At 58.9% G+C, this 16952-nt stretch overlaps 2 protein-coding genes and 1 long non-coding RNA gene across 12 annotated transcripts in view; 1 reads left to right on the top strand and 2 right to left on the bottom strand.

Annotated features, from left to right (window-relative positions):
• The window catches only part of EPHX2 (epoxide hydrolase 2), an 89015-nt gene that overhangs the window by 6438 nt on the left and 65625 nt on the right, over positions 1 to 16952 (bottom strand). For 4 of the 5 annotated variants that reach the window (XM_032103322.1, XM_032103323.1, XM_032103325.1 and 1 more), the window contains 4 exons: positions 12000 to 12090; positions 9997 to 10182; positions 1380 to 1487; positions 1009 to 1085 (listed from right to left, as the gene is read on the bottom strand). In XM_032103322.1, the coding sequence (XP_031959213.1) occupies positions 1009 to 1085; positions 1380 to 1487; positions 9997 to 10182; positions 12000 to 12090 (462 nt within the window). The remainder of the gene's footprint in view (positions 1 to 1008; positions 1086 to 1379; positions 1488 to 9996; positions 10183 to 11999; positions 12091 to 16952) is intronic. The other variant, XM_032103324.1, reaches the window with a different exon arrangement.
• Positions 5222 to 7404, top strand: LOC116441446. Of its 6 annotated transcripts, none has more exons than XR_004239067.1 (4): positions 5222 to 5379; positions 5518 to 5580; positions 5844 to 5906; positions 5950 to 6341. It is a non-coding gene; the product is annotated as an uncharacterized LOC116441446 (long non-coding RNA). The 6 variants fall into 6 exon arrangements; XR_004239071.1 differs by lacking the exons at positions 5222 to 5379; positions 5518 to 5580; positions 5844 to 5906 and adding exons at positions 5460 to 5504; positions 7001 to 7042; positions 7298 to 7404 and having other exon boundaries at positions 5938 to 6346; XR_004239066.1 differs by lacking the exon at positions 5222 to 5379 and having other exon boundaries at positions 5538 to 5622; positions 5938 to 6341.
• On the bottom strand, positions 6305 to 9972 carry LOC116441441 (DNA-directed RNA polymerase II subunit 1-like). The gene is made up of 2 exons (XM_032103338.1): positions 7352 to 9972; positions 6305 to 6950 (listed from the first exon to the last, which is right to left on the bottom strand). Exons 1-2 carry the CDS (start codon positions 7993 to 7995, stop codon positions 6317 to 6319), a joined length of 1278 nt encoding a protein of 425 aa, XP_031959229.1. The 5' UTR covers positions 7996 to 9972; the 3' UTR covers positions 6305 to 6316.

Below are 16952 nucleotides of genomic sequence, written 5' to 3'. Positions count from 1 at the left end.
ATCCCCGACTTCCAGAAAAACCCCTGGCCATGGATTCGGAGCCTCCTGCATCCCACAATCCCGGAATGCTTTGGCTGGGATCCACGCAGCTTCAATCCCATCCCATTCCAAGGCCGGCACCTCCCCCGATGATCCCAGGCTGCTCCAGCCTTTCCTTGGGCACTGCCAGGGATTCCCTGGGAATTCCAGCCCAGCCGGGAATTCCTTCCCAACATCCCAGCCCGAGCTCCCCTTTCCCACTGGGAAGCCATTCCCTGCCTCCTGCCCCTCCAGCCTTCATCCCAAATCCCAGCTCTCCATGGGAATGCTGGGATGCTGGGATGGGAATCTTGGAATGCCCTCCCCAGAGGCAGAGCTGCAATTCCCTGAGGATTCCAGATCCCAGGAATCCCACAGCTCTCCCGGGATCTCCCCTGTCCCAATCCCGATGGATCCCAGCGGAGTGGCTGCCTGGATCCCTTGGTAGAATTCCAAGTGGTCCCGATCCCTCTTTCCCCTCTTTTTTCCAGGCTCTCCTGTGTCCTCCTCCTTTGGATTGGATCCTTTCCCATCCCAGTGCTCCGGGGCATTCCCACATCCAAACCCATCCCTAAAAACTCCCACATCCCCACCTCGGCCTCGGGAATTCTGCACCCAGGACAGGCGCGGAATTCCCATTCCCACGGGGATTTCAAACCCACGCGGATTCGGGACCTGGATCAGGGCTGGGGGAATGGTTGGACTCCGAGGTCTCAGGGCTTTTCCAGCCTCAACAATTCCATGATTCCATGATTTCTGTGGACACCAGAGGGCAGTGGAGCCCCAGCCCTGAATCCCAGCCCAAAGCACTCCCTGGGAAAAGCAGCAATTCCCGATTCCGCTTTTCCCAGGAATCGGGAATGCTCCAGGTGACAGCTCTGCCTTGCCGGATTCCCTGGGAATGCCGAGGAATCGGCACAGGGGGAAAATCGGGATGAGGGCAGCCCTGGAAAATCCTTCGCAATCCCAGTGCCTGGAGGGTTTTCCTACCTGATCCAGAGCAGGAATTCCAGGAGATAATATCCAACGGCATAATCCCAAAACCAGCTGGAGGAGGAGCAGGGAGGCTGCGAATCCAGCAGGAAAACGACGGATTTTAGGGATGAGCGGGATTTGGAGGGCGGAAAACTGGGAATTTAAGACCGGGAGCCATCTGGGAGCAGGGGATGGGAGAAGGGAATCCCAACATTCCGCACATCCCGCGGAGAAAAAAAAAAAAGACCCGGAATCGCCAGGAGGATGCCGAGAGCTTGGAAAATCCCGGGATTCCTAGAGCGTGGAGTCCAGCCCATTCCCAAAATCCGGCTTCCCGCCCTCAAATCCATCCCTGGATCCCTGGGATGGATCCTGGTGGGACCTGCCTTGGAAGTGGGATCCTGGTAGATGATCCGGACGTTCTCGCTGTGCGGGAACCACAGGAAGCGGAAATATTGGGATCTCCTCAGGTGCTCCTCCAGCTGATCCAGGACCTGCAGCCAGCGGAAAAACGGGAAAGGGTCTGAGGTTCCCCCCTTTTTCCGGAGCCGGGAATGCCCGGAATGGGAGGAGGGGGAGCCTCAAGAGGATTCCTGGGATGCCGGAGCAATTCCGAGGGTTTTGTGTCGTGGAAATGCCCGGGGTTGGGATCTGAGGGCTGAGGGGCCATGGATTCCCGAAAGTTTGGGAATGGGAAGAGGATCCCTCGAGCCACGGAGAAGGGAACGGGCTCCCGGAATCCGTGTCCTGCTCCGGAGGCAGGGATGCTTCTGGTGGTATTCCCACGCCGGCAGCAGAGCTCGGGAATCCTGGGAAAATGGGGAATGGGGCTGGGATCCAATGGGAATGGGGCTGGGATCCAATGGGAATGGGGCTGGGATCCAAATGGGAATGGGGCTGGGATCCAATGGGAATGGGGCTGGGATCCAAATGGGAATGGGGCTAGGATCCAATAGGAAATGGAGCTGGGATCCAATAGGAAATGGGGCTGGGATCCAATGGGAATGGAGCTGGGATCCAATGGCAATGGGGGCTGGGATCCAAATGGGAATGGGGCTGGGATCCAATGGGAATGGGATCCAATGGGAATGGGGCTGGGATCCAATGGCAATGGGGCTAGGATCCAAATGGGAATGGGGCTGGGATCCAATGGGAATGGGGCTGGGATCCAATGGCAATGGGGCTGGGATCCAACGGGAATGGAGCTGGGATCCAATAGGAAATGGGGCTGGGATCCAATGGGAATGGAGCTGGGATCCAAATGGGAATGGGGCTGGGATCCAATGGGAATGGGGCTGGGATCCAATGGGAAAAGGGGAATGGGATCCAATGGGAATGGGGCTGGGATCCAACGGGAATGGAACTGGGATCCAACGGGAATGGGGCTGGGATCCAATGGGAATGGGATCCGGTGGGAAAACCCAGCAGGACCCTCCGGAATGACCCCTCTGGAATGGGAATTCAGGACTTGGGAACACAAAGAACTCGGAGGACGAGGCGGCAACGGAGCCGCTCCCGAGCTAAAGCCGCCGTGACCTTCCCGGGATGAAATCCATGGATCATCGCACCCCCTGTGCGCCAGGAAAACGCCTGGAAGCAAAGCTGGGAATGGGGGGGGGGGTGTGGGGGGGGTGTGAATCCTTTCCGGAAAGTTCTGGGAGAGGAGCAGGAGGTGGGAGAAAAGAATGGAATCCTGGAATGCTTTGGGATGGGAAGGGGCTCCAATCCCATCCCATCCCATCCCATCCCATCCCATCCCATCCCATCCCATCCCATCCCATTCCAAGGCCGGCACCTCCCCCGATGATCCCAGGCTGCTCCAGCCTTTCCTTGGGCACTGCCAGGGATCCGGGCATTCCCTGGGAATTCCAGCGCAGCCGGGAATCCCTTCCCAAGATCCCAGCCCGAGCTCCCCTTTCCCAGGGAAATCCCTCCATTCCCGCCTCTCCCAGCCTGCCATTGGATCCAGCCCCAGCCCGACTCCTCTGCGGGAAGGAATTCCGGCCTCCAGGCCCTTCCCTGGGAATCTCGGCACTCCAGGAAGGCTCTCCCTTCCCTTGCCCATCCCCGACTTCCAGAAAAACCCCTGGCCATGGATTCGGAGCCTCCTGCATCCCACAGTCCCGGAATGCTTTGGCTGGGATCCACGCAGCTTCAATCCCATCCCATTCCAAGGCCGGCACCTGCCCCGACGATCCCAGGCTGCTCCAGCCTTTCCTTGGACACTTCCAGGGATCTGGGAGCAGCCACAGATTCCTGGGAAAAATCTACACCCCCTCCCCCCCCATTTTCCATGGTTTTATTTGGGAATGAATCCACGGAGCAGGAAAACGAGTGGGAGAGAAGGACACAGCATTCCCTGCTTGTCTCCGAGGCAGGAACAGGGAATTGACCTTTGCCATGAGCAGCTTTGGATTCCCGGGATATCAATCAGCGGGAAAATGAAGCCGGAGCCTTTGATGGATAATTCCGGCATAAAGCGGGAAGGGAGGGAGGGAGCGGCACCGGGAGTCCTTGGGAAAGGCGTTCGCTGGCTGGAATGGGATGCGGAGGTCAGGCAGTGGGAATGTGATGGAATCAGGGAATCCCGGAATGCTTTGGGTGGGATCCACGGAGCTTCCATCCCATCCCATTCCAACCCCGACACCTTGGAGCAGCCTGGGATCATCGGGGGAGGTGCCGGCCTTGGAATGGGATGGGATTGAAGCTGCGTGGATCCCAGCCAAAGCATTCCGGGATCCTCTGGAGCTGCTGGGATGGTTCCAGGTTGGGGTTCCCAGCGCACAAATCCCGTGGGATGCAGCTCCAAGGGATTCAAGGATCCAGGGAATCCTCGAAGCCGCTTCCCGAGCCTGAAGGGGCTCCAGGAGAGCTGGGATTTGGGAAAGGGCTGGAGGGGCAGGAGGCAGGGAATGGCTTCCCAGTGGGAAAGGGGAGCTCGGGCTGGGATCTTGGGAAGGAATTCCCGACTGGGCTGGAATTCCCAGGGAATGCCCGGATCCCTGGCAGTGCCCAAGGAAAGCTGGGATGGGGCGAACGCCCTTCCCAAGGACTCCCGGTGCCGCTCCCTCCCTCCCTTCCCGCTTTATGCCGGAATTATCCATCAAAGGCTCCGGCTTCATTTTCCCGCTGATTGATATCCCGGGAATCCAAAGCTGCTCATGGCAAAGGTCAATTCCCTGTTCCTGCCTCGGAGACAAGCAGGGAATGCTGTGTCCTTCTCTCCCACTCGTTTTCCTGCTCCGTGGATTCATTCCCAAATAAAACCATGGAAAATGGGGGGGGGGGGGGGGCGGGAGGGGGTGTAGATTTTTCCCAGGAATCTGGGGCTGCTCCCGGATCCCTGGGATTGGCCAAGGAAAGGCTGGAGCAGCCTGGGATCAGCGGGGGAGGTGCCGGCCTTGGAATGGGATGGGATTGAAGCTGCGTGGATCCCAGCCAAAGCATTCCGGGATTGTGGGATGCAGGAGGCTCCGAATCCATGGCCAGGGGTTTTTCTGGAAGTCGGGGATGGGCAAGGGAAGGGAGAGCCTTCCTGGAGTGCCGAGATTCCCAGGGAAGGGCCTGGAGGCCGGAATTCCTTCCCGCAGAGGAGTCGGGCTGGGGCTGGATCCAATGGCAGGCTGGGAGAGGCGGGAATGGAGGGATTTCCCTGGGAAAGGGGAGCTCGGGCTGGGATCTTGGGAAGGAATTCCCGGCTGGGCTGGAATTCCCAGGGAATCCCTGGCAGCATCCAAGGAAAGGCTGGAGCAGCCCGGGATCATCGTGGGGTTGGAATGGGATGGGATTGAAGCTCCGTGAATCCCACCCAAAGCATTCCAGGATTCTCCGTGCCCTTCCCAAGCCTCCGGAGCAGCCGGGTTCATCCGAGGATCCCGCAGGAGCGGCCGTTACATAATCCCACATCCAAGGGCTCCGGTGGCATGTTCGTCATTCCCAGATAACTCCGGCTCCATTATTCCCGGCCGGCGGCTCCTTTGCTGTTATCCCGCTCCGCTCGGATGCCCAGCTCCACATAAAAGCCGGGATTCGGGAGCCGCCGGAGAGGGCGATGACCGGGAATTGATAAGGGCATCCGTATTTACGGAGCGGCCGCCGCGTCCCCGTTCCCGAGGGATTGGGAATGATGGGATGAGGGGGTGGATGGGCTTGGAGCTCGGCCGGGGTCGCTGGTGTAGAGCCGGAGCTGGAGTTTTCCAGGGAAAAAGGGGGGTTGGAGGTGGAAAAAGAGGATTGGGATGGTGGGGGAAAGGTGGGAAGGGATGGGGAAGGTGAGGAGGGAGGCAGGGAATGTGGGGAGGGATTTAGGGAATGTGGGGAGGGATTTAGGGAATGTGGGGAGGGATTTAGGGAATGCGGAAAAGGATCCAGGGAAGAGGGAGAGGAGTGGGAAAAGCTGCAGGGAAGGGGCTGGAAAATGCAGGAAAAGTGGGAAAGGATTTAGGGAATGTGGGAGAGGATGCAGGAAAGTGGGGAAGGATGCAGGGAAGGGGATGGAAAATGCAGGAAAGGTGGGAAAAGGAGGGAGGAAAAGTGGGAAAAGCTGCAGGGAAGGGGTTGGGAAATGGAGGAAAGGATGCAGGGAATGTGGGGAGGGATTTAGGGAATGTGGGAAGGGATTTAGGGAATGTGGGAAGGGATTTAGGGAAGAGGGAAAGGATAAAGGGAAGGGGTTGGAAAATTCAGGAAAGGTGGGGAAAGGATGGAGGGAAAGCGGGAAAGGATCCAGGGAAAGTGGGCAAGGATTTAGGGAATGTGAGAGAGGATCCAGGGAAGAGGGAAAGGAGGTGGGAAATGCTGCAGGGAAGGGGCTGGAAAATGCAGGAAAAGTGGGAAAGGATTTAGGGGAGGTGGGAAAGGATTTAGGGAATGTGGGAGAGGATGCCAGAAATGGGTTGGAAAATGCAGGAAAGGTGGGAATGGGAGGGAGGAAAAGTGGGAAAGGATTTAGGAAAGGTGGGAGAGGATTCAGGGAAAATGGGAAAGGATTTAGGGAATGTGGGAGAGGATGCAGGGAGGTGCAGGAAGACGCAGGAAAGGTGGGAAAGGATCCAGGGAAAGTGGGGAAGGATGCAGGGAAGGGGATGGAAAGTTCAGGAAAAGTGGGAATAGGATGCAGGGAATGTGGGAAAGGACGGAGAAAGGTGAGAGAGGATTCAGGGAAAGTGGGAAAGGATTTAGGGAATGTGAGAGAGGATGCAGGGAAGAGGGAGAGGAGGTGGGAAAAGTGGGAAAAGCTGCAGGGAAGGGGCTGGAAAATGCAGGAAAAGTGGGAAAGGATTTAGGGAAAATGGGAAAGGATTTAGGGAATGTGGGAGAGGATTTAGGGAAGGGGTTGGAAAATGCAGGAAAGGTGGGAAAAGGAGGGAGGAAAAGTAGGAAAGGATTTAGGAAAGGTGGGAGACGATTCAGGGAAAACGGGAAATCGATTCAGGGAGGAGCAGGAAGACGCAGGAAAAGTGGGAGAGGATCCAGGGAAAGTGGGGAAGGATCCAGGGAAGGGGATGGAAAATGCAGGAAAGGTGGGAATGGGAGGGAGGAAAAGTGGGAAAAGCTGCAGGGAAGGGGTTGGGAAATGGAGGAAAGGATGCAGGGAATGTGGGGAGGGATTTAGGGAATGTGGGAAGGGATTTAGGGAAGAGGGAAAGGATAAAGGGAAGGGGTTGGAAAATTCAGGAAAGGTGGGGAAAGGATGGAGGAAAAGCGGGAAAGGATCCAGCGAAAGTGGGCAAGGATTTAGGGAATGTGAGAGAGGATCCAGGGAAGAGGGAAAGGAGGTGGGAAAAGTGGGAAAAGCTGCAGGGAAGGGGTTGGGAAATGCAGGAAAAGTGGGAAAGGATTTAGGGAAAATGGGAAAGGATTTAGGGAATGTAGGAGAGGATGCAGGGAAGGGGTTGGGAAATGGAGGAAAGGATGCAGGGAATGTGGGGAGGGATTTAGGGAATGTGGGAGAGGATTTAGGGAAGAGGGAAAGGATAAAGGGAAGGGGTTGGAAAATTCAGGAAAGGTGGGAAAAGGATGGAGGAAAAGTGGGAGAGGATGGAGAAAGGTGGGAGAGGATCCAGGGAAAGTGGGGAAGGATCCAGGGAAGGGGACGGAAAGTGCAGGAAAGGTGGGAATGGGAGGGAGGAAAAGTGGGAAAAGCTGCAGGGAAGGGGCTGGAAAATGCAGGGAAAAGTGGGAAAGGATTTAGGGAAAATGGGAAAGGATTTAGGGAATGTGGGAGAGGATTTAGGGAAGGGGATGGAAAATGCAGGAAAGGTGGGAAAAGGAGGGAGGAAAAGTAGGAAAGGATTTAGGAAAGGTGGGAGAGGATTCAGGGAAAATGGGAAAGGATTTAGGGAATGTGGGAGAGGATGCAGGGAAGAGGGAAAGGAGGTGGGAAAAGTGGGAAAAGCTGCAGGGAAGGGGTTGGAAAATGCAGGGAAGGATCCAGGAAAAGTGGGAAAGGATCCAGGGAGGTGAAGGAAAGGTGGGAGAGGATCCAGGGGAATGTGGGAAAGGATGCAGGGAATGGGTTGGAAAATGCAGGAAAAGTGGGAAAGGTTGAAGGAAAAGTGGGAGAGGATGGAGGAAAAGTGGGAAAGGAGACCGGGAATGTGGGAAAGGAGACCGGGAATGTGGGAAAGAGCGCATGGAAAGGACGGAGAAAGAAAGGAAGGATCCGGCACATTCCCATCCCACTCCTGATCCACGGAAAGCCGGGAATTCCCGGGAAAAATCGCTCCGGAGGCACTGAACACCATCCCATCCATCCCAACGGGAAAACCGGGAATGAACTCGCTGCAGGCCGGGAAGGCACCCGGAAAAATACCTTGGAATGGGATGGGGGCGGCAGGAATTTCCAGGAATTCCCTTTCTAATTCCCAGAAAAAAGAGCCCGGAGGGATTTTGGGAATGCTCCTGGATCCCTTTCTCCACATTCCCGCTTATCCCAACCTCCCGCAAGCTTTGGATGGCGATTCGGGAATTCCATCCCGGTTTCCGGCGCCGTTCGTCCATCCCGGAATTCTTGAATCCCCCCCCCCCCCCCGAAAAATTCCGGAATCCGGATCCGATGGCGCCACAAATCCTCGGAGTTGGGCTCCGAGGATTTCCCGGTTTTCCTGAGGCCGGAATCGGAGCCGGGAGACTCCGAGGGATCCCGGGATGAGGAATTTGCCAGGCTCCGGAAAAGGACGGGAATGAGGGATTTGGGAGCAGATCCAAGATCCTGGATGAGGATTTTTGTTGGCTCCTGCTGCAATTCCTGCCTCGGTTTTCCCGCTTTTCCCGGTCTCATTCCCGAGAATCCTTCGGGAAGAGCTTTTTCCCGGTGGTTTCCATCGGCGCCATGCCGGAGGCTCCGGAAGATCCGGAAACTCGGGAAAAGCTGGATGAGGGCGGATATTCCGTCCCTGGAAATATTCCAGGCCGGGTCGGTTGAGGCTTGGAAAAATCTGGGATCACGGAATTGGATGGAATTCCAGGTCCTTCCCACCGAAATCCAGCCGGGATCCTGTTGGATCGACTGGATCCGCTCGCTCCGTCGGAATTCCCGGCACGGAGAGGGCGGGAATGGCCTCGAATCCAAGGGATTTTATCCAGCGGGAAAACGGGATCGCGGCAAAAAATCAGGAAGCGGGATTGGACGCGTTCCCAGGGGAAAGAATTCCCTCGGATCTTTCTCTCCCGAAGAATTCCGAGGGATCCGGATCCCAACCCCGGAGCCACGGGAGATCCGGGATCCCGAATCCAAGGAATGCCCCAGGGAATTGCTGCCTTTTCCAAGGGAAATGCACCGGGAACGGAACCGGAGGCGGCTTTTCCGGCGATTCCTGGGAAGAGGGAATTCCACGATCCAGGAAACGGTAGGAAAAAAACCCCCTGGGATTTGTGGGAGCAGCTCCTTCCCGCGGGAATCCATCCAGGAATTCTCCGTGCTCTTGGCAGCCCTTGGGATCATCCCGGAATTCCCAGGACGGGAATTTTCTCCAGCTGGAGCATCAAAGGCTCCGCCACCTTCGCCCGGAATTCCCGAATTCCCACGGATCCAGCGGGAAAATCACAGCACGGAGCCGTTTCCCACGGAAAACCCCGGATTCCAAGGGCAACGGCGGAGCCTCCGCGCTCATTCCCGGGAATCCGGAGCCGCTGGATCCAGGGAAAATCTCCCTGGATATTCCGTGCTCCGATGGGATTGCCCAGCTCATCCCTGCCCATGGAAAAGCTCGGGAATTGCTCGGGAAGAGTTGGGAATCCAAAGGGTTGGATCCTTGGGATCGGCCGGATGCGGAGGAAAGCTCCGGGATGAGGCGAGGCTGGGAATGACGGACGGTGGAAGGAATTCTGGGATACGGCGCCACGGAAAAGCGGGAACGGGAATCTCCCTAACGGCCGGAATTCCGCCAAGGAGGAGCACGGGAAGGGTGGGAGAGGCGGAATTCCAGGTCAGCTCCACATTCCCAGGAATTCCTGGGATAGAACAGCCGAGAATTCCTCCCGGGAATTCTCCGAAGCCGCCAGCAATCCCAAAGATCGGGAATTCCATCCGGAGCCGTGTCTTCCCCGGCTCGGATGCAGAGGATCCGCATGGATCCGTCTCTTCCCGGGTTTCGGGAATGAAGGAATCTCTTCCCACAGCAGGAAGGGCCTCGGAATTCCCGATTCCCGGCGGATCCGGGATTCCCAACGCTCCCCGACATTCCTGACCTCCGATCCCAAAAAAACTCCTCTTCCCACCCTTGGGAAGGATCTTTTCCTGCCGCTCCTTCGGCACAATTCCCGGAGATTTTTCCAGCTTCGAGGATACCGAGAAGCCATGGAAATCATGGAATTCCGGCCGGAAAAGCCCCGGGAATCCGGTGCCGATCCCGCTGAGCCGCGCCCTCCCAAATCCACGGAATTCGAATCCCGCCCGCAACGGCGACTCCGTAGGGAGGGAATTCCCGCTTCCCGATCCTGCGGCGCCTCCCCGGGAGTTTTCCGCATCCCGAGGGAATTCCGAGGGCGGGAATTCCGTACCTGGGAGAGGGTGGAGGGAAAGGCGACCTCGCGCAGCCGGAATTGGGGAACGCATTGGAATGTGACGGAGAGGACGATTCCCAAACATCCCAGATGGAGCCGGGCGGCCTGGAAAATGTCGGGATTGACGGAGTCGGAGCATTCCAGGATCTCTCCCGAGGCCAGGAGCAGGGAAAGAGCCACGACCTGGAGAGAGGGAGCCAAGCTCAGATCCGGGGATGCCGGGAATGTGGAATTCCAGAGCGGGATTGGAGGCGTGGAGGGGCCTGGGAGCTGATCCCGTTCCATGGGATCCATCCCCCGCTGATCCCAGGTGGATCCGGCCTTTCCCTGGACACTGCCAGGGATCCGGGGATTCCCTGGGAATTCCAGCGCAGCCGGGAATTCCTTCCCAAGATCCCAGCCCGAGCTCCCCTTTCCCAGGGAAATCCCTCCATTCCCGCCTCTCCCAGCCTGCCATTGGATCCAGCCCCATCCCGACTCCTCTGCGGGAAGGAATTCCGGCCTCCAGGCCCTTCCCTGGGAATCTCGGCACTCCAGGAAGGCTCTCCCTTCCCTTTCCCATCCCCGACTTCCAGAAAAACCCCTGGCCATGGATTCGGAGCCTCCTGCATCCCACAATCCCGGAATGCTTTGGCTGGGATCCACGCAGCTTCAATCCCATCCCATTCCAAGGCCGGCACCTCCCCCGATGATCCCAGGCTGCTCCAGCCTTTCCTTGGGCCCTGCCAGGGATCCGGCCATTCCCTGGGAATTCCAGCCCAGCCGCGAATTCCTTCCCAACATCCCAGCCCGAGCTCCCCTTTCCCACTGGAAGCCATTCCCTGTTTCCCATCCCTTTATCCCAAATCCCGGATCCCCTCCAGCCTCGGGAAGCGGCTCCGAGGGGAGAATTCCCGGGATAATTCCATCCCTGAGCTCCTGCAGGAAAGGCCCCTCCTTTTCCCGATCTTTGCGATTCCCAAAGCACTTCCAAGCCCCAAAATCCGGGATTTGCCCGACCACAATCAGCAGGACAAGGAAATCCGGAGGCTCCTGAATTCCAGGGAATCCCCAAATCCACCCAAACCTCGATCCTGCTCCGATCCCGGGATCCCATCCCCGGCTGGGGATCCCGGCCAGCCCCAAATCCCTGGATTCAGGAGAGCCCTGGGATTCCCGGGAACGTCGGCCGGAGATGTCTCAGGAGGGATCGGGATGGAGGATTTTGGGATGCCGGGAATTGCGGTGGGATTTGGGATGGAGCGGGGAGAGGAGAAGCTGCACAGCAGGAGAGCGGGGGGATCCTGGGATCCCGGGATCCCGGAATTCCAGCCTGGATTGGGTGGGACGGGACCTTCAATCCCATCCCATCCCGACCCCACGGTGATCCCGGGATGCTCCAAACTTTCCTTGGATCCGGGAATTCTCTGGGAATTCCAGCCCAGCCGGGAATCCCTTCCCAAAATTCCGGGATGAAGGCTCGGGACTCCAGGACCGGCTGTAGGACCATGGAATATTCCAAGCTGGATCCACCAGGATCATCCAATCCAATTCCTGGCCCTGAACATTCCAAGAATTCCCCCCCCCTCCCTTGGAATTCCCGGAGCTCTGCACGGCCCAGCTCGGATTCCAGGGAATATCCCCATTGGATGCACGGGGAAAAAGGGCGGAAAACAGAGAACCAGGAATGTCGGAATTTTTGGGGGTTTTCCTCGGGAATGGACGGAATTTCCCTTGCGATGGGAATTTCCTGGGCAGCCGCTCCGGGAGGGATCCGGAGCAGCGAAGGATTCGCGGAATCCCGGAATGCCGTGGGTGGGAAGGGACCTCCCCCGATCCCGGAATTCCCCAAGCTCGGGAATTTTTTTCCCAAGGATGGAGCAGCCGCATCCGGGATTCCCTTCTCCGGATCCAGCAGTGGAATCTCCACGTGGATTTCGGAGCGGGAATGGGAGGATTCTTCCCGGACTCGCGGCGATTCCCGGAATTCCCGTGGGCTCGATCCCAAACTCGGATCCGACCTGGGTGGGCAGAATTCCGTGGTCGATCCCGGTGTTGTGCGTCCCGGTGCCGATCACTCCGGCCGCCGTCACCTCGGAGACGGCTCCCAAACTGGGAATGGCAAAAGTTCGGGATGAGAATTCCACGCCTGGAAAATTCCCAAGGGTCCCAATCCCTCTTTTCCAGCCCCGGGAGGGATTTCCTGGGATGGAGACGCCTTTTCCAGGTGGATTCGGGATCTGGGATTGTTCTGGAGGAATCCCCGCCAGGAGGGGCCGGAGGAGAATCCACAGGGAGAAAAATCCATGGAAAAAGGGCATCCCAAGGAATTCTGGGGATATGGGGGGGGGGGGGGGGGGGGGGAATGGAAATGGAAGCCGGGGGGCATTCCATGGAATTCCATGGAATCCTGGAATTTTTGGGGTTGGGAAACTGGGACCAAGGGAATTCTGGGTGGATTCCTGGCTCCTGATCCCACCTGGATCCATTCCCAATCCCACCTGGCTCCCGATCCCACCCAGATCCATTCCTGATCCCGCCCAGATCCTGATCCCACCTGGATTCATTCCCACTTTCACCCAGTTCCATTCCCAGCTCCTGATCCCACTTGGATCCAATCCCATCTCCTGATCCCACTTGGATCCAATCCCATCTCCTGATCCCACCTGGCTCCATTCCCGATCCCACCTGGCCCCATTCCCAGATCCCACCCGGCTCCATTCCCGATCCCACCTGGCTCCATTCCCGATCCCACCCGGATCCATTCCCAGATCCCACCCGGCTCCATTCCCGATCCCACCTGGCTCCATTCCCGATCCCACCCGGATCCATTCCCGATCCCACCCGGCTCCATTCCCAGATCCCACCTGGCTCCATTCCCGATCCCACCCGGATCCATTCCCGATCCCACCTGGATCCATTCCCAGATCCCACCCGGATCCATTCCCGATCCCACCCGGCTCCATTCCCAGATCCCACCTGGCTCCATTCCCGATCCCACCCGGCTCCATTCCCAGATCCCACCTGGCTCCATTCCCAGATCCCACCTGGATCCATTCCCGATCCCACCTGGATCCATTCCCGATCCCACCCGGCTCCATTCCTGATCCCACCCGGACCCATTCCCAGATCCCACCTGGATCCATTCCCGATCCCACCTGGATCCATTCCCGATCCCACCTGGATCCATTCCCAGATCCCACCCGGCTCCATTCCCAGATCCCACCCGGCTCCATTCCCGATCCCACCCGGCTCCATTCCCAGATCCCACCCGGCTCCATTCCCAGATCCCACCCGGATCCATTCCCGATCCCACCCGGCTCCATTCCCGATCCCACCTGGATCCATTCCCGATCCCACCCGGCTCCATTCCAGATCCCACCCGGATCCATTCCCGATCCCACCTGGATCCATTCCCAGATCCCACCTGGCTCCATTCCCGATCCCACCTGGATCCATTCCCGATCCCACCTGGCTCCATTCCCGATCCCACCCGGATCCATTCCCGATCCCACCTGGATCCATTCCCGATCCCACCCGGCTCCATTCCCAGATCCCACCCGGCTCCATTCCCGATCCCACCTGGATCCATTCCTGATCCCACCTGGATCCATTCCCGATCCCACCTGGCTCCATTCCCAGATCCCACCCGGATCCATTCCCGATCCCACCCGGCTCCATTCCCAGATCCCACCTGGATCCATTCCCGATCCCACCCGGCTCCATTCCCGATCCCACCCGGATCCATTCCCGATCCCACCCGGCTCCATTCCTGATCCCACCCGGATCCATTCCCAATCCCACCCGGACCCATTCCCAGATCCCACCTGGCTCCATTCCCGATCCCACCCGGCTCCATTCCCAGATCCCACCCGGCTCCATTCCCGATCCCACCTGGATCCATTCCCGATCCCACGCGGCTCCATTCCCGATCCCACCCGGATCCATTCCCGATCCCACCTGGATCCATTCCCGATCCCACCCGGCTCCACTCCCGATCCCACCTGGATCCATTCCCGATCCCACGCGGCTCCATTCCCGATCCCACCCGGATCCATTCCCGATCCCACGCGGCTCCATTCCCGATCCCACCCGGATCCATTCCCGATCCCACCTGGATCCATTCCCAGATCCCACCCGGATCCATTCCCAGATCCCACCCGGCTCCATTCCCGATCCCACCTGGATCCATTCCCAGATCCCACCCGGCTCCATTCCCAGATCCCACCCAGCTCCATTCCCAGATCCCACCCGGCTCCATTCCCGATCCCACCTGGATCCATTCCCGATCCCACCTGGCTCCATTCCCAGATCCCACCCGGCTCCATTCCCGATCCCACCTGGATCCATTCCCGATCCCACCTGGCTCCATTCCCAGATCCCACCTGGATCCATTCCCAGATCCCACCCGGATCCATTCCCGATCCCACCTGGATCCATTCCCAGATCCCACCCAGATCCATTCCCGATCCCACCCGGATCCATTCCCGATCCCACCTGGATCCATTCCTGATCCCACCCGGATCCATTCCCAGATCCCACCCGGCTCCATTCCCAGATCCCACCCGGATCCATTCCCAGATCCCACCTGGCTCCATTCCCAGATCCCACCTGGCTCCATTCCCAGATCCCACCCGGCTCCATTCCCAGATCCCACCTGGATCCATTCCCGATCCCACCTGGCTCCATTCCCAGATCCCACCCGGATCCATTCCCGATCCCACCTGGATCCATTCCCGATCCCACCCGGATCCATTCCCGATCCCACCTGGATCCATTCCCAGATCCCACCCGGCTCCATTCCCAGATCCCACCTGGATCCATTCCCGATCCCACCTGGCTCCATTCCCAGATCCCACCCGGATCCATTCCCGATCCCACCTGGCTCCATTCCCAGATCCCACCCGGATCCATTCCCGATCCCACCCGGCTCCATTCCCAATCCCACCTGGATCCATTCCCAGATCCCACCCGGCTCCATTCCCGATCCCACCCGGCTCCATTCCCAATCCCACCTGGATCCATTCCTGGCTCCTGATCCCACCCAGCTCCATCCCTGATCCCACCCAGATCCATTCCTGGCTCCTGATCCCACTTGGATCCAATCCCAGCTCCCAATCCCACCCGGCTCCATTCCCAGATCCCGCCCGGCTCCATTCCCGATCCCACCTGGATCCATTCCCGATCCCACCTGGATCCATTCCCGATCCCACCCGGCTCCATTCCCGATCCCACCCAGCTCCATTCCCAGATCCCACCTGGATCCATTCCCGATCCCACCTGGATCCATTCCCGATCCCACCCGGCTCCATTCCCGATCCCACCCAGCTCCATTCCCAGATCCCACCCGGCTCCATTCCCGATCCCACCCGGATCCATTCCCGATCCCACCTGGATCCATTCCCGATCCCACGCGGCTCCATTCCCAGATCCCACCTGGATCCATTCCCGATCCCACCTGGATCCATTCCCGATCCCACCCGGATCCATTCCCAGATCCCACCTGGATCCATTCCCGATCCCACCTGGCTCCATTCCCAGATCCCACCCGGCTCCATTCCCGATCCCACCCAGCTCCATTCCCAGATCCCACCCGGCTCCATTCCCGATCCCACCCGGCTCCATTCCCGATCCCACCTGGCTCCATTCCCAGATCCCACCCGGATCCATTCCCAGATCCCACCTGGATCCATTCCCGATCCCACCCGGCTCCATTCCCAGATCCCACCCGGATCCATTCCCGATCCCACCCGGCTCCATTCCCGATCCCACCCGGATCCATTCCCGATCCCACCCGGCTCCATTCCCAGATCCCACCCGGATCCATTCCCAGATCCCACCCGGCTCCATTCCCGATCCCACCCGGCTCCATTCCCGATCCCGCCCGGATCCATTCCCAGATCCTGCCCGGATCCATTCCCGATCCCACCTGGATCCATTCCCAGATCCCGCCCGGCTCCATTCCCGATCCCACCCGGATCCATTCCCGATCCCACCCGGATCCATTCCCGATCCCACCCGGATCCATTCCCAGATCCCACCTGGATCCATTCCCGATCCCACCCGGCTCCATTCCCGATCCCACCTGGATCCATTCCCAGATCCCACCCGGCTCCATTCCCAGATCCCACCCGGCTCCATTCCCGATCCCACCTGGATCCATTCCCAGATCCCACCCGGCTCCATTCCCAGATCCCACCTGGCTCCATTCCCAGATCCCACCCGGATCCATTCCCGATCCCACCCGGCTCCATTCCCGATCCCACCTGGATCCATTCCCGATCCCACCTGGATCCATTCCCAGATCCCACCCGGCTCCACTCCCGATCCCACCCGGATCCATTCCCGATCCCACCCGGCTCCATTCCCGATCCCACCTGGATCCATTCCCAGATCCCACCCAGATCCATTCCTGGCTCCTGATCCCACTTGGATCCAATCCCAGCTCCCAATCCCACCCGGATCCATTCCCGATCCCACCCGGATCCATTCCCAGATCCCACCCGGCTCCATTCCTGGCTCCTGATCCCACTTGGATCCAATCCCAGCTCCCAATCCCACCCGGATCCATTCCCGATCCCACCCGGCTCCATTCCCGATCCCACCTGGATCCATTCCCGATCCCACCTGGATCCATTCCTGATCCCGCCCGGCTCCATTCCCAGATCCCACCCGGCTCCACTCCCGATCCCACCTGGATCCATTCCCGATCCCACCTGGATCCATTCCCAGATCCCACCCGGCTCCATTCCCAGATCCCACCTGGATCCATTCCCGATCCCACCCGGCTCCATTCCCGATCCCTCCTGGATCCATTCCCGATCCCACCCGGATCCATTCCCGATCCCACCCGGCTCCATTCCCAGATCCCACCTGGATCCATTCCCGATCCCACCCGGCTCCATTCCCGATCCCACCTGGATCCATTCCCGATCCCACCTGGATCCATTCCTGATCCCGCCCGGCTCCATTCC

This window comes from Corvus moneduloides, chromosome 3 (assembly GCF_009650955.1).
Source record: "Corvus moneduloides isolate bCorMon1 chromosome 3, bCorMon1.pri, whole genome shotgun sequence".
NCBI lineage: Eukaryota > Metazoa > Chordata > Aves > Passeriformes > Corvidae > Corvus > Corvus moneduloides.
The sequence above is the reverse complement of the archived record's forward strand: the minus strand, read 5'-3'. Positions and strand labels throughout refer to the sequence as shown.